Source organism: Zootoca vivipara, chromosome 9 (genome assembly GCF_965207765.1).
Source record: "Zootoca vivipara chromosome 9, rZooViv2.hap1.1, whole genome shotgun sequence".
Lineage (NCBI taxonomy): Eukaryota > Metazoa > Chordata > Lepidosauria > Squamata > Lacertidae > Zootoca > Zootoca vivipara.
Genome location: NC_142592.1, coordinates 23,943,457 through 23,960,685, shown reverse-complemented (window position 1 = coordinate 23,960,685; position 17,229 = coordinate 23,943,457). Strand labels below are relative to the sequence as shown.

The 17,229-nt window shown below is 40.2% G+C and overlaps 1 protein-coding gene across 3 annotated transcripts in view; it reads left to right on the top strand.

Annotated features, from left to right (window-relative positions):
- Positions 1-14,937, top strand: part of SCAF11 (SR-related CTD associated factor 11) — a 31,372-nt gene extending 16,435 nt beyond the window's left edge. The window contains exons 10-15 of one of the 3 annotated variants that reach the window (XM_035127112.3): positions 808-914; positions 2,281-5,127; positions 5,951-6,294; positions 8,746-8,919; positions 10,640-10,759; positions 11,311-14,937. In XM_035127112.3, coding sequence (XP_034983003.3) covers positions 808-914; positions 2,281-5,127; positions 5,951-6,294; positions 8,746-8,919; positions 10,640-10,759; positions 11,311-11,439 — 3,721 coding nt within the window. In that variant the 3' untranslated portion in view covers positions 11,440-14,937. Of the gene's footprint in view, positions 1-807; positions 915-2,280; positions 5,128-5,950; positions 6,295-8,745; positions 8,968-10,639; positions 10,760-11,310 lie in introns of all 3 variants that reach the window. The other 2 variants (XM_035127110.3, XM_035127114.3) reach the window with 2 other exon arrangements.
- The last annotated feature ends 2,292 nt before the right edge of the window (positions 14,938-17,229 follow it).

The window sequence follows — 17,229 nt, the reverse complement described above, 5'->3', positions numbered from 1 at the left end:
TTAAGAATTGTTTTGTTTTGTTTTTAAATGCACTTTGTCACTAGTGAAGCTATAGTCACAATATCTAAAGAACAATAACAAATGGGTTAAACTTTCAATAGTATTTGAAATTGTGGTTTTTTTATTTACATATGATTACACAAAATAAAATACTTATATTTTATGTTGTGAACCACCCTGTGATCTTCAGAAGAAAGACGGTATACAAATTTAATACATAATTTTAATTATATTAAAATGTGCTTTGCTATATAATAGTTTGGTTCTGTCTACTATTCTGAATCGATAGAACCTCAGTTAAGCAAAGCGTTTGTCTGGTTTCTTGTTTTGCATTCGGAATGCTTAAAACCTAGGATCATCATATTACTCATAATAAGATAAGAGGAATGCAGTAATAGGAGTCTGGTTATATTTTTATTTTTTTATTTGTAATGCAGAAACCTAACATTAATGAATATTTGGGACAATGATACTTGCAGGCAAATTCATAATCCAGGTGATTTAAAAGCTAGTAATAGATAGATATAGATGGATAGATAGAATTCATTTTGGAAAGCAAAAGCATTTTCTATTTTCCTATTCCACTTCAGACCTTTTAGAGGAGTCCAAATCCTCTAAGCCCAAACGGACTTTGGCCAAGATAACAAACTTTAAATCCAAGAAGGGAGTCTCAATCCTTCATGTGCTTTTCATTATTATTTATCCAATGGATACAATGTGTTTCTATGTGGCCTTATGTGATTCCCCACCAGCCCCCGGTAGGATTCTTCCTGTAACTCTTGTTTTTATGTGGGTTAATTTTTACAGAATACCTTCCATGGGGTGTGAAACAGAGATGACAACCTGCTGTCTGGTTTCCACTTCTTTAGTGGGAACTCATTTTTTGAGAAGTTCTTCGCCTTTGGAAAACTTTGGTAAATTTTTTTTGTAAGTTTTATTTATAGTTCATATAAAGCAACATTTCATTAATTCCTCCAACTATATTATGTGATTTCCCCTATTTAAATATACATTTTAAGAGTTAATTGTCACATTGGTATGAAGTATTTTAATTTGAAATGTCTAAAGAATGTTCAGGTGTAAAGTTGGTTTTTTAACATAATATGGGAGGTGGCTAAGGTAAAATGTGCAGACCTATTTTAATCAGGCCCTAATTTCTTCTCTCTCTACCATGCCCCAGGTTATAGAAATTATTTCACTGCCGGTTATAACATTTCCATGCGGATAAGTTAGGGCTGAACAGATCCTAAATTAAGTCATTCTAAGCATGCCTATAAAATGTAGTCTTTTTGAGGTTATCCTGCTGAACAAATAGATACTTGCAGTTCAGAGGGACTTGAGCCACCTAGTTCTTTTCAATAGATATATAGATTTCTGTTTATTTTACTATCTTAAACAGAATTCCTGCTTCGTAAAACATTTTCCCTACTAGGAATATACAGAATACATATCTCTGTGTTGCACATATGTGCACACAGAAAGAAAGGAGAGAGGTTATTTTGAGGAATCATAAGTTCTTTTGAGGTAGTGTGTCCGTACAGTGTTCCTCAGTCTACCCTACTTTTTCCTGTTCATAGTGATTCTATGAACCAGAATAGGAATATAGGCATTAGGGTTGACACAAATTGATAAATGATTCTGCACATATTTGAGCTTCATTCTATTTAAGGGTGGGGACCTGAGTTAATGGCTTCATAGAAGAAGTCCGTTTTATTTTAGGCTTTAAAGAATGGGGCAGAGATGGGACCATGAGCATTTGGGGTGAGGATACAAGGGCAAAAAGGGAGAATAGATTTCTAAGGGAGTAGAGCCCCCTTCACACCTGAAGCACATTAATACCAGGGGCATGCTGCTGGCTCTAGCTACAGCCATGCACATGTTGGCATGGATTTAGCTGCAATGATCACATAACAGATGGGTCTTTGCCAATGCATGGATGTACAGGGATGGACATGCAAGCTTGGAGTGAGTCACGTATGAAGATTGCTCAGATAGTGAGCAGCAGCCAAGCCAGTGTTCTTGGTGCTTTGTATATAAAGTATGCTAATTTAGAAATTTGATCTGAGTTAATTTATTTGAAAGAATAAACTAAAATAAGACATAACAGGCAAATTGACTCTTGATGAAATGGCAGTAGCCCCAGAATAAAGAAAAAGCCTAGCCAAAGAGGCAAATACTGAATTAAATGTGGACATTTCTAAAATAAGTAATGTTTGCATTCAGCTTACCTCAGTACATTAAACATTATTTCCTCCTCTTCCTTTAATATATATATATTAGAGTCTTCAGAAAAGGGGCATGTTGTTACACATGTCCAGGAAGGAGAAGAGAAAAAACAAACTTCTGGTGCAGCTGGCACAAGAGGAACAAGAAGGAAGGTCTCGGATACTACACCTATAAGAAGATCTGCCCGGAATGCTAAAACTGAAACCTCGAGTCAGTCTCAGAGTTCACCAAAATCCAGCAATTCTGGATGTGAGGCCAGTGGCGATGGTAGCTCATTTATGAATGCTGCCTCTGCAGAATCTGAGAAACTACCTCCAAAGCGGAAGGCTAAAAGAGGAGCTAAGCAGAAGGAACCTGTGGTTAAAAAGAAGCTCAGAAGTTCTGGACGTTACGGAAAACCATCTAGCGATCTATTAGATGATGAATCTGAGACGGAGGTAACAACAGTACTAGATAAAAGCAATCTACCCGACAGTGAAAATACCGCCACTGGCTTGAGTCACAAAAATGATGTAGAAACAGAGTCTGCTAATGGCTTAGAAAATTCCAAGGACTGTGTGACGTGTCAGGAAGATCCTACAGGAGATGCTGGTGAAGGGCAGGCTACTTTAGACACTGGTTCCTGTGATCAAGATCCTCCTTTGCTCACCCTAGAGGGAGACACTGAAAAATGTGAAGTAAAGGAAGACACTGAGTTTGAAAATAATGGATGTCCTGCTTTTGAAGAAGTAGATAAAATTTATAGTGCTTCTAGAGAAGATACCTGCAATGATACAGGAACACTTACTCATGAGCCTCAGGAATTAGGCAGTCCTATGAAGGAATTGCCGGAGAAATTGGAACCCGTGGCAACAGCAGATCAGCCTTTGGACAGTCCCAGGAATGAAATCCTGGAGAAAGTCGAAAGCGTGGCAATATCAGATGATATGTTGGCTGATCCTGAAAATGAGTTGCTAGGTGCAACCGAATCTGTGGCAATAGAAGATGAGCCAGCTCCTGATCCTAGAAATGAATTCCTGGGAGACATTGAACCTTTGTCTGTAGCAGATGAGCCTGTGCCTGGTCCAAGAAATGAATTGTTTGGTGAGTCAGAATCTGAAGCAATAGTAGATGAGATGTTGGAGAGGCATGAAAAGGAAATGCCCGAGAAGACATTAGCTTCTCATTCTTCTGAGGATAAATCACCAGAAGAAATAGGATTTGAGGCAGTAGCCAAGGAGCCATTGGAAAATACCACAAGCACATTACAGAAGCTTCCAGTGTCATTGGAAATGGAAGGTATGAACACTGTAGAAAAAGAAGTCCGTGTACCCACAGAGAATGAAAAAGATAATGATTTATTAATTACAATTTCTTCAGAGAATACGTTCAATCAGTCTTTAGAAGAGGCTAGAGAAGATTCTAGAACCAGTTCATCACCCAAGTTGGAAGACCTTAAACATTTTAGCGAAGACAATAATGAGATAGTAGCTATGGAGTGTGACTCATTTAGCAGTGACCAGAATGAATCTCGGATAGACCAGCCACTAATGAGTGGTAGTGTAGAGCAAGAGGCAACCTCCTTTTCCCATGAAACTGAAAACTCAGTATCCCTTTCAAGCTCTTCTGACAAGAAAGAAGAAACAGAATGCTCCACAGAACTTAAAAAAGATAAAAAGACCAGGACTAGAAGATCAAGATTTCATTCTCCATCAACAACTTGGTCACCAGCCAAAAGAGAGGGGAAAAGATCCCAGTCTCCATCTCCCAAGAGGGAGATTGTGGCTGAAAGCAGGATGTCTCGATCTCCTAAAAGGGATGTTTCTAAAGAAGGGCGAAGATCTCTATCACAGTCTCCGAAAGGAGATCCTCCAAGAGAAGAGAAGAGATCCCCATCCTGTTCTCCTAAAAGAGAAACTCTGAAGGAAGGGGAAAGGTCTACGTCCCAGTCTCCAAAGAGAGATCTTATGAGAGAAGGGAAGAGGTCACCGTCGTCTTCTCCAAAAAGGGATTCTCTCAGGGAAGGAAGGCGATCTTCTCGGACACGAGCTAAGGAATCCTCTCCAAGGCACAAATGCCGATCTCAAAGTAGGGATAGAGATAGTGAAAAAGATGGGCAAAGAAGAGATCATGAAAGAGAGAAGAGTAGGAGGAGACGGTCACAATCACGATCAAGGTCTCGATCTAGGTCAAGATCGAGGACAAGAAGCAAAGGCCCTTCATTCCCTAGAAATGAGAGGGATGGCTATTCACCTCCCAGGTGGAAAGAACGGTGGAGAAATGATAGCTGGAGAAGTCCCAGAGGAAATGACAGATATAAAAGAAATGAGCAAGAGAAGCAGACAGAGAGTATGAAAAGAGAGAGGGACAGTTCAAGCAAAGAGGCTGACAAGCAATCTTATTCTGACCAGCATAGGAAAGATTATCCAGACTGGGTTATGGAAAGGATAAATTCTGTTCCCGAAACAAGGAACAGAGAGGGGGACAATTTTAAAAATCAACCGTGGGATGAAAATAGGCAAAATGATTCAGGGCCTCCATGGAACAGAAGCTTTGGATCAGGTTGGAATTCAAATCGCAGCAGAGGTGGCCGTGGCAGAGGTGGTCGTGGCAGAGGTGGCTTTACGTATGGAGATCAGAGTGAAAATCGCTGGCAAACTAAGAAGCCGCACCCGGGGAATGCAAATAGTTCCGGAATTGAAAGTTCAAGGTTTCCAGAGCACCAACCATACAAACGTAAGATGGAGCAAGACTTCTCTTTTGATACACCTGCTGATAGATCTGGGTGGACTTCTGCATCAAGCTGGGCTGTGAGGAAGACTTTACCAGCAGACGTACAGAATTATTATTCCAGAAGAGGAAGAAATTCGTCAAGCCCACAGTCTGCATGGACAAAGCCAGAAGAAGTAGCACCTGAGCAAGGTATTTATTTTCCCCATATTAACGCATAAATCACTGGTTTGGGATAGAGCGGGCAGACAGTCCCTCTTTTTTTAATTCTAAGAATGCTAGATGGGATGGTTAACTTTAGCTTCTGTGGAACCATCCCAACTTAAATATTCACAGCCTTGCTCAAATGGTGAAGCCGTCAAAATGGTGTATGTTCCACTTTCCTGTTCACCCACTATAGCACACACGCTTCACATTTAATGTTGAATAAAACTTTGGGGTGCCCTGAAAGTTTCAGTATATCTATTCAAAAATTTGTGTTAAGGTATTATAACTATTCATACTGTACAGTGGATAATAATGTAGCTGGAATATATATGCTCAGTACAACTCTGTGGAAAAGAATTTATTTTATGTGGAGCACACAATAATACTTTTAAGAGAACCCTGTATTGTATGTTAAGTGAGTGTCAACGAGAATTGATTTTTCATTGATTGTCCATCCTCTGCAGCCTCCTCTGCTCTCTCTTCCTTCCTCCACTTCCCAAAAACTACTCTAGAGGGCTAGGGAGCTTCTGGAGCAGTATGCTAGGTAGCATTGGACTTACATCCATTCAACTCCCTAGTCCCATATTTTAGCCTACATTGCAGAGACAGCAAAATAAAAGCATATAAAATAACAAGACCAGACTACCACATGTGCTCTTTTTGGGGAGAGAGAGAGAAATCTGGGTTCCAGATTTAAGATGATGATATTAGATACCATGTATGGACTGCATGCCCTCCATTGTGCTCTGTTTTTTGTAATGCTTTATGGAACTACATGTTTTCAAAATGTCTTTCCCCCGTCTGATAGATCCAAACTTCAAAGACCAAGCCAGCCAACAAGGTGAAAGTTCTCAACTACCTATAAACGTGCTGCAGCCACAGATGAATGTAATGACACCCGTAAATACGCAACATCAGCCAATGAATATCTTCCCCTATCCAATGAGCGTCCCTGGTCCTATTGTGAACATTCAGCACAATCCATTTAGCCTTCCTCCACCGGTGCCCATGCATCTTCATACAGGAGTGCCTCTCGTGCAGGTAGCAGCTTCAGCCAATGTGTCTCAGGGACCACCTCCTCCACCACCACCTCCACCACCATCCCAGCAAGTTAACTATGTTGCTTCCCAACTGGATGGAAAGCCGTTGCAGGTATATCCTTTGGTTGTAAAAAAATAAATAAATGTTTTAAAACTGACTTTTGAAACAGGGTTCAGTTCTTGTTATGTAAATATGCATTTGGCTGGAAGTTTTCCTTAAACAAATTAATGCTGTAATTAGATTGACTCAGAAGCCCATTGGGATTTTTTTTTGCTTGAATCATTCTTTAGGAAGTCCATGGAAGGAAAATAACCTGTCCCTTCTGTCACCCTGTACACCATCCACAGTTGTTCAGGATTGCCCTCACCTTAAGCCATAAAATATCTCCAGTTAACACTTATCCTTTGTTAGTTAACATTTCTCTTCCATCATTCTAATGGGAAAGTATTGCTTTACACATTCTTTATACAAAAGGAAGAGAGAAGGAAGAGGAGCTTCAGTTTCTGGCCCTGTTCGTGCATACTGTTGTGTGGCTGTCATGCCATGTGATACACATCTGCAGTGGGACAGGGTGATGGTTTATGAGTTTCCACATGAGCAAGAACTGCTCCCAGGTTAGGTGCCTGCCTTGCTGTAGAAATTTAAAACCTTTGTAATCTGCCCAACCCACCTGGTTGCTGGTTGCAGACATTGCTGCTTCAGAGCAGAGTCCCCAGCAGTGTGGATACAGTGACTTTGCAACAATGATAATGCATGAATTTGGCCTAGTTCATATTATTTTTAAAAAACTTATATGTAGTCTGGTGAATTTGTTTCCCCCGTTGTGAAAAAATTCATTGGCAGTAAATTCATATGCAGATGGTTTTTAGGGGGGCAGCAACAAAAATTGTTCACAAAAGCCTAAAATCTGGGTCCAGGATAACAGCCAATCCCATATGTGTGCGTTTACTCAAGTCCTGCTCCAAGAAATACATTTTTGTGTGTGTCTTTATATGGAAGTGATAATCTTCATAGTTAAATTCATTTACATATCATTTGATATACCCTACTTATAAAAAGGAACATGAGAATATTGGTCATTCTTTGTGTGGTGATCAGTTTGTCATTACTTTGAAGAGGTTTGCTTTAAGTTAATATTCCTGGCTTGGGTGGGGATAGCAAAGTTTTGCTGTCTTTCGTATCGTAATCAGAATGTTAATCTCTAGGGTTCAGTTCCAGAAAGCGTAATCAAATTGAAACAAAACCAACACTGAAACAATGTCTTAATGAAGAGGTAATTGTGGGGTCGGGGTGAAGAGGGACCTCATTGGGAAACCCTGACCCAGAGAACATGGAAAAGTTGCCCGGCCTGCACTCCACATCTAAACCTGTTGCAATTCTCCATATCCTTGCGAGACTTGGGTGGGTTAGACTTCCTTCCACAACTGAAGAAAACATTCATGTGAAGTCCAGTGTTCATGGTGGATGAATAGTCTGTCTTCGGATGATATGAAGCAGGAGAATGGGGAACCCATATCTCTTAAGATGATGGATGCATCAACCCCAGCTAGCAAGGCCAATGGTCAGGGAAGATGGGAGTTGTAGTCCAGGAACACAGATTAGCCATTCCTGACTATATAAAGCAATATGCCTGGGAGGGGAGCTTTCTTCAAGATCTTGCTCGGCTGCCACATCTCTGTTGAAGCACAAGTACCTATTCTGAAGTGCTTCTCAGAAAAGGGCCTCTGCATTTGCTCAACAGATACCACCTTGTGAAATGTTTGCTGCTGTAATTGGCTACTTTTGGAATCTGCTCCTCCTGCATCTGTCCTGGACGCTTTCTCATTCTTCCATCGCCATTCCACAAGCATGGTATCTGGAGTGAACCAGAGCAGGATTGCAAATCACTGCTACTGAAGGAAGAAGACTCAAGTGCTTACACATCTTGTGCACTGCTTGCTCCATATAATAGTTGGGCAGCGCTCATATCTTTTATCACAACTGCCTGATCAAAGTGCAAAGCCAGAATGAAGGGCTTCTGTCTATTACTGGTTGGAAAGAAAGTTTGCATTCCTAGGTTTATGGCTGCCTATTCTGTGGATTTCTGTAGTGTTTTCATTGTCGCTCTGCCCAGCTGTCAGTAGATCATTGAGAGGCTGCCTTCTCACTGGTTCCTTCTGTCTTTACACCTGTCCTGGGTGGTGAGCTTTGGCTTCTATCCTAGCTGGCAAATGTTTCCTTCTTACATGATGCAAGGGAGTTCAGTCTCTCTATCTGCCAGGAGCTCTGCAGACTGTTCTCTTCCCTCCCCCCCAAGTCTGCAGAAAACCCCCTTAGCCTGCATTTTCACACAAATTGCCATGTTACTAAGACTATTGGGTTGCAGAAAAGAGGGGAAATGGTCAGTGTCACAAATAGGATGGATTCTGTAGTTAAGGCTAGCCTCAGCTGAGTTGAACAATCTCTTTCCACCTATTAACTATCTCTCAGAAATGTTAGAAACACCCAAGAACTAAAGGTTCAGGGCAGGAGCGTTGGATGCAACTAGTTAACATATTAACTTCTGATAACTTTTTAAAACAGGCTATTCCTAGTACTTCCCATGTTGCCAACAACATGAGTACAACCCTCTTGCCTGCTCCAACAGCAGCTGCTCTGGGAAGTGTGGAAACGGTTCAGGGACCAAGTTCTGGTAATGCAACATCATCAAGTAACATCAAATCCTCTAATGCCGCTGTAAAATTGGCTGAAAGCAAAGTAAGTGTAACGGTGGAAGCCAGCGCAGATAGCTCGAAGAAAGACCAGGCAAGTTCAAAGCCAAGAGCAATGTGCATAATTCTGCAATGCTAAAATTGGAGAGAAATAATTATTTACCCTAAGGAAATGGAGAGGATGTCATCTTTCACCTTCCATTTAAATCATCTTTTTAGCTTCCTAAGAAATCATAAGGTTTCTTTTGGGGGGGGATTATAGACTGACCTTGCAAATAAGTTAGTTCCACCTCATTAGAGAGAAAACTTACCAATTTGAAGGGGGGGGGGAATGCAAAGGGTGGGAGGGGTAAAATATCAGTATATACAAACCTGAATTTGTTTACTGTTTTCACAACATTAAACAGATTTTTTGAAACTTGAAATATAAAACTCTTATTTGGTTCTAGATTCAGGTAGGTAGCCGTGTTGGTCTGACACAGTAGAAATATATATATATATAACTGCCCAGTAGCACCTTGGAGACCAATTAAGTTTGTTCTTGGTATGAGCTTTTGTGTGCATGCACACTTCTTCAGATACTGTATACAGATACTAAAGAAGTGTGCATGCAAGAACAAATGTAGTTGGTCTCTAAGGTGCCACTGGACAATTTACATACATACATACATACATGTATGTATGTACGTACGTATGTATGTATGTATATGTATATGTGTCTTATTTGGCATATGTATGAAATTTAAAACTATAAACACCTCTGTTTTGTACAAACAAAACTGCAAACATACCCAGTTGTAGTTCACTTTCTTCTGTGGGTCTTGATTAAAGTTCTCTTCTCACCCAGATTATTTCTCTGAGGCTTTTGCTTCTGACCTTTGTATTCCGCATCAAGGCAGGGCAACAACTTGCTTGTTTTTCAATTGGTAGCAATTAAAGTAGACCATTTCAGGGGAGAGGTGAAAAGATTGACCACAAAGGAGGCACCAGATCAAAAGAACATGTGAATCTGGATGCTTCTGGTATCTCCATTCTAGACCATAGGTGACCAGAAGACGACAAGCAACAATTCACAAGCAACAAGGTCTCGTATACTCTCAGGAAGATAGCAGCACCCTCTAGGTGCAGAAGTGCCTCTTGGATTTGATTGTTGTAGACATTCTCAAGTCAAAAAATAAAATCTTTGAACAATATTTAAAGCTTTTTCAGAGTTTCCCCCATAGAGAAAAGTTTTCAATTGGGTTTCTTTTTCCTGGCCTTCACATGTATGCTACCCAATCCATACAAGTGCTGGTTATTTTTGATGAAAAGAGGAACAAAAGATCTAAATGTTGTGAAAGGTTCCTTGCCTGGTTGCTTAGAGTCAGCTGTTATTTGCCACCAGCATCCAGGTGGCTGTTTACAAGCCTTGTAGACCACTAGCAATGCTTTATTGAACTCGCCTATCTGATAATCCTTAGATGAATAAAACTAGAGGTTGCAATGGTTTTGTAGTGTCAATGAAGCTCTCCTCTAAATCAAAAGGTAGTATGTTTGCATTGGTATGCATCTTAAAAGCAAAAGTAGTCATGTTGGTCCATTAAAAAACAAAGAAACCCTAAAATCCTTAGTTGAGCAATAGTTTTTGGGACCAACCAAATTTTCACAAAATTGGGGCAAGCTTTCCCATTCTCCAGAACTGTTCTTCATCTTACACGGTTATTTCAAAAATGTTGGTTTGTGTGCCTTTTTCCTAAGTGTAACACTCGTTTTCCTAATTTTTCTAGAAACTGCAAATTCAAGAAAGAGCTGCGCAAGAAGTGAAGCTGGCTATTAAGCCTTTCTATCAAAATAAAGATATTACTAAAGAAGAATATAAAGAAATTGTGAGAAAAGCTGTAGATAAAGTAAGTGATACACTATTACTATCAGACTGCATTTAGCAGTCTGCATTCTTCTAACCTTGAAACCTGTTGAACAGAGGAGGCAAAGAGGTGAGGCTAAGTGACAGGCTTATTGCTCTGGAGAATAGTTCACACAGGAGTTTGTTAACGGAGGTGAAATAAGTAGTTATAATTTAAGCTAGTCTTGTACAATCTTTAACAATTCTTCGTGAACATGATAATAGGTTATGGAGAGAGTGTGGACTCAATATTTTATTCAGCTTGTAGTGTCCCCCCCCCCAAACGGAAACCTTTATACCCAGCCTGCTTTTAGAATATCAAAAATTGTTCTTGCTTATCTGATGGCCATTAACAGTCAGGGTGGAGTTGGGGATATTTTCCTACTCCCCTGGGAAACTAGAAAGGCCTGGTGAAGCTTACTCCCCACCAGATACGGCTTACAAGGGTAATTTATTGAGATCATATGTCCCAATAATTATTTACTTTCGGTGTGATATTAAGTGGTATGGTTGGTGCTGGTTAACTTAATGGTTGTGTGTTCTGTTTTCATGTAGGTCTGTCATAGCAAGAGTGGGGAAGTTAATTCTGCAAAAGTGGCTAATTTGGTAAAAGCTTATGTGGACAAATACAAACATTCACGGAAGAAAAATCCAGACGAGGCAGTTTTTGCGGAAAGGAAATGAGCGCAGGTGGAATATGCCATCGAGATGTCTGCAAAGTGCAATTTTGACATGGACTATTAACTAAAAATAGTGGGTTGAAATATGATTTTGATAAAATTATTTTTCGATATAGTGTATAATGTTTTGTTATAAATAAATATAGATCAATGCTGCAGCTTCTTTATCCTTTTTGGAAAGGATATGTAAAGAGAAACTAAAAGGAATAAAGGAGAGTGCCCCTCTTATTAATAATATACAATTGTGTTGAATGCCACATGTACAGCATTTTGGTTCAAACAGTAGTGTATAAACACAGATGTTTGTCAAAATACAGTGACTTGGACAGATATGTACAATATATGTAAATCAGTCAGGGGAAAAATTCAAGGCAGATTTTTCTTTAATCCTCCTGCCAATGCCCCCTCCCCTTTTTTCAATTCCAATTAAATAAAGTGTTTTGCCTCAATTTACAGGCTCAAAATGTGTGTTTAAAAAGCACACTCTTTGTGAATGGAACAACTCACAAAAAATCTACAGAAAATTTGTTGCCCAGAAATTTGGGCATCATTTTCCTATTGTAACACCAAATAAAGGCTATGCTGCTTGTTGTTTTGTGGCTTTTTAGTTCTTTTTTGAGTTGTTAGATGAAATAAAAGTTCTAAAAGGCATGGTGCAGGCAACCAAAACCACTGCTTCATCCTCAAACTAGTTTTGGGAAATGACATTTGAGTCGTCCTGTGAGTTTGAAAGATATTCTGTGCTTGATTTTTGTATATGGGCCCTAATTGCCTAACTTCAGTTTTGTCTTTTTATCTTCCATGACCCTGAGGAAAAACGTTCTGCTTGCAATTAGAGGTGGATTATGTAACCAATAGCCTTAGTCAACACTACCTGTGGCATACCACTGTCAGTTTTGGTCTACTGTAAGCAGCTGCTTGTAGTAGGCATGAGATGTAAAAGCCAAATATAGCAAAAATTGTGTCATGACGAAGGCTGCATAATAGTTTGCCATGCTCTTTCCATTCTGACCTCCCACTAGTATAATGCATGCGGCCTAGTCTTTTATTTGAGTTGATCTATAAAGTGTTAGACGATGCATGGTGGTGAAGGTAGTGCAATTGCTAGATAGGGCATTAGTAAGCATAATGCACTTCTACCTGAAATGGCTTGGTTGGACTTGGCATTGATTTTTCCAAAGTGTAGAGAAGTTACCACTAGCTCCTTCAACAGAAATGAAGAATTAAAGAAACTAAAGGGGCCTTGGTTTAATAATGCTTTGAAACAAAGTGCTATTACAGTGCAGTTAATCCTCCCAGGGTTTCATGGCAGCGGCTGTGGTCTGTACCACATGTGGTACACAGCTGATGATTCAAACCATTTAGCCATGTGTTCCTGAGAGCCTTCCCACTGGTGACAAACTCTAAGGAAGACCCAGGGCTGAGTGTGAAAGGAATACTGAACACAGCTGTGTAAAGAGTTAGTTCACTTTATTTTTCAGACAAGGACTTGTTTGCCTGTATTTTGTGTGTAACTAAAGATAATATTTATCTTGTGGAATCTTTAGTGTGAATATTTCTCCTTCCTTTTTTAAAAAAAAAAACAGTCAAACACTATGCTGTAGAGTTTGTGTTAGACTAGTAGATATTCCAATGATCTTTCAGCCCAGACTGGCTAGCACTTTTTGGAGGAGAAACAAACACCTCCTGTAGCAAATTGTACCCTGCCATTTATGTAATCACACCATATGTATTTATGCTTACTACATTCTTTCAATTATTGAAGATGGGGTGGGAGTTCATATCTTTCTGCTGTATACCGGTCTGGTGCAGATGTAACATTGCCTGATATTGGCTGAGCTCGACTTTTGCTTCTCTCCACCTCTTTCCCCCTTCAGACTTGAAGGCTTCCCATTTTGCAGCGCTAATGAGGTTCCATTTGGTATGCACCAAATACATTGCTAAATGTGATCTGCTTCCAACCAGAGTTTTGAAACCTCCTCCTAACCATGGCTAACTAACTTGGTGCAGATATAACAATAGCCAGAGTTAGTGCTGGGAAGGAGAAGGAGGGAGGGAAAGTCTGAGCCTGAGGCATTGCCAGCTTTAACAATGGTAGAGAGACTGCAAGACGTTATCTGCACTGAGCCATAACGTTCCCTCAGGAACTGTTTTTCTTAAGAGTAACTTCATGGCATGAAGGTTTGATACGCCTTCCACATACTTAGGGAATTTAATATTTCTGTTCTAATACTCCTGCAGCACAACAGAGGCAGAGTTACGGCGAACCCTGTATTTACTGTATTTCCAGTCCCAATGAAGAATATTGACTAGTATGTGTTCAGCCTCCATCTGCGTCCGGGCTGATGAATCTGTGGCCCTCCACAGATTGTTGGACTACAAGTCCCATTGCCCCTTACCATTGGCCATGCTGCCTGGGGCTAACAGGAGTTGTCAAATACCTGGAGAGTCACAAGTTCCCCTGCCGTGGTTTACACAAATATTTAAAAGTGGCATCTCAAGATACGCAGGCCTTTAAATGATGTGTTCAAAAATGCCAAGCATCACCTATATAGGTATTCTGATCCCACAAGATCAGAATGGGATTGGACTAGATGACCCTTGGGGTCCCTCCCAACCCAACTATTATGTGATTCTAAGAGAGTACTCATCTGTTGCATTAGGCACTGTATGTGCAGATGGGTGTTGTGTGGCTTCAGAGTGCATCCCGTGGCTAGATGAGCAACTGGAACAATAGCTCTGATCGTTGTGTTAGTCCTCTAAGCATTTATGGTGCCAGTCACTTGGTTGATTGCAGGCAAACTGACTGCATCTAGCCTCACCCACCCACCAGTGACTGGTGTGTCAATGCTGAAATGAAGCACTACTTGCCCACTGGTGTGAAGTGCATACATAACTGGAATGGGCCTGCCGATTCTGTTGCTCTGGGAAAATCAGCTGGGCTTGCTTTCACCTGAAGACACTTGAGAAAACGTGGTCTTAGGTACACGGGCATTTATTTGTTACTTTAAGGCTGCAATCCTCCACACACTTAAAGGGGAGTAAGGCCCATTGAACTAATTCAGAAAGAGCTATTGAGTGGAGATGCATAGGGTCAGCCTTCAAGAGAGAGTTCTTTAGCTGCTGACCGATATCTTGTTAATCTCTTGTTGGTGTCATTTTTCAACAGTTTCAATAATGCAGAAGCAAACCCAGTGGGCTGAAATTACTGTGAGAAAATTGATAAGATTAGAACATCATGAAATTGTATTAAGGGGGAGCGGCAGGTGCACTGAGCACTCCATCCAGTCTTTCCGTGTGCATGTGGCTTAAATATGTCTTCTTCCTTTTTTTTTTTTTTACAAAAATTAAATAAAAAAACAAATCAGGAGCACAGTGGCTGATTTAAGTCCAGGCTGTGTGATGTCTGTAGCATAAGGCTGGAATAAAAAGTCTACTGAAACAATATTCTAAAGAGTTTTATGTAGTTCAGAATATTTTCTAATAAATTCTTTTGACTAAGCGGAAGGAGTCTGGCTCTTTTTAACCTGTGTTGGTATTTCCCAGTTATTTCCAAACACTTTCCTGGTATCAATGTCAAGCTGACCATTTGGTAGTTACCTGGGTCATCTTTCCCCTGCTTTTTGAATATGCAGACAATGTTTGACTGCCTCCAGTCTGCATGGTCAAATATAGACAGAGGATCTGATACTACATCTGCAAACTTAGGGGCAGCTCCTCATGCCCTGGAGATTTAAGTTCATTTAAAGTAGCTAGGTGTTCCCTTACTACCTCTTTTCCTATACTGGGCTGCAGCTCCCTTAGGTCATTCACTCTGTTATGTCTAGGTTGGGCATCACTTTTCTTTTGCGTGAAGACAGAGGCAAAGTAGGTGTTGAGCAGTTGTATACTGTTCCTTTGTAATTTCCTCTTCCATTTATTCCACATGCCCTTAAATTTCAGCTCATCTGTAAGCTTTTTATGCAGCTACACTGGTTTCTTTAGATGCCTCCCACTTTTCTTTCTTGTTGGAATTGTCTGCATTTGTGCCTTCAATATTTCACCTTTAAGATTAAACTCCCATCCATCTTGGACTCCCTTCTCTTCAGAGTGTTTCTGATAACAGGATCTCCATGGGTTCTCACTGAGTGGATCCTTAAGCTTTTTTCTAATCAGTCCTCTTAAAGTCCAGAATGCATGGTGATCAGGCTGTAACATAGCTGCTAAAATGTCTCTGTCTGTTGGCTGTGCCTAGGTGAAAGTGCTTAAACCTGAGCAGCAATTAATATGTGTATGGAGAGTTTTTTTATTGCTACTGTTGTTTCCCAATTAAACCTGCTTCCTAACAAACGTTCACACAGGTCCTTACGCTGCCTTCTGTGGAAAAGTTATTTCAGCTTCTACAACTTTTATGTTGTACAGTATAGCCTCACTTATATAATGCTGGCTTTCAGCTGCTAAGCATACACACACACACAAACACGTTGAACAAGCTTTAAAAAAATGGTGTGAAAATTGTCTAATCTTCTGAAATATCCTAAGAATAATTAAGTATCTGCAGCAATAAAAGGCTTTAGATACACTTTTGCCTTCTCTTCACAACTTTCTTCACTGGGTTATAGCATAACAGTTTACATTACACTTTGAAGTAAAATATATTTTATTAAGTACCCTTCTGAAGATTCAGTAATTTAGTTGCTGAGGTGTGACTTCAGACAGAAATAATACTCTAAGGTTCCGCCTGCCATATACAATCTTTGCAAAGTAAGACAAGTGTCTAAAATGTATTATTCAGTAAGATTCAAATACAAGTGGGAACTTGGAGGAAATGGAACATATTTTATTTTAAGCATTGATTGGGCTGGTACAAACTGTTCTTTGCAATATAAGTTTGTGTACGATACACTGTTCTCTGTATTTGAAAACAATAATGCCATGTCCAGGTTCCACTTTTAAATTCACTTCAACAGATCTAAATATGTATTTTCCTTTTATAACAGGTTTGCAAACTGAATTCGTGGTTGAATACAGGAGATGACACACCTCATCACTGAATTGTTTTTAAATTTTTAGTGCTTTTGTTTCTTGTATTTTCTTGTATTCCAATTTGAATTCTATGGAATTACAATGGCTACGGCAGCCAGAGAAATAATTAAGTGCCTCCCCCCCCCCAGCAATTTTCAAGTGGTTCATGACGGGGGAAGTTCAGGGGCCACTCCTTTAGGAAACAGCATGAAAATAAAAAGGGTGCTCACCAATAGTAGATTACTGGAGTGTGTTTGTATTGGATGCTCTGCTAAAAGGTCAGTGTGCCTTACATTGTGACAACACATCACAACCTTGGCCTACCTGAAGGTTTGCTGAGCAATACAGACACACAGGAATTGAAGTGCCTGTATCAGAAATGACAGTGTTTTAGGACTCTAAATTGCTGTACTGCAGAGAGGCAAGGGTAAATACAAACGTTGAGTTGAGGCTACAGGGAAAGCTTAACTTAGCCTCATGCAGAGTCCACTGGCAGAGTTCGCAACAGTTTCCCTCCTCAACTCCTAGGATTTTCCCATGCATCTTCCACTTACGTCTCATAGGAAACAAGAAAGTACCATTTTTATGGTGGGGCAGTGGGGGGAAGGTGAGGTTTGTTGCACAAGACCTCCCACCCAACTGTAGCTGCACAACCTGGATTTGCCATTATGTGACTGAATCTTACCTGGAAACAGTGACAGTCTGGAAGTGCCCTAATGCAGCGTGGAGTTTTGATGACGAAATGTCGTGCGGAAGTTGCATGCATGAGGAGCCGCGATCCTGCAAAGAA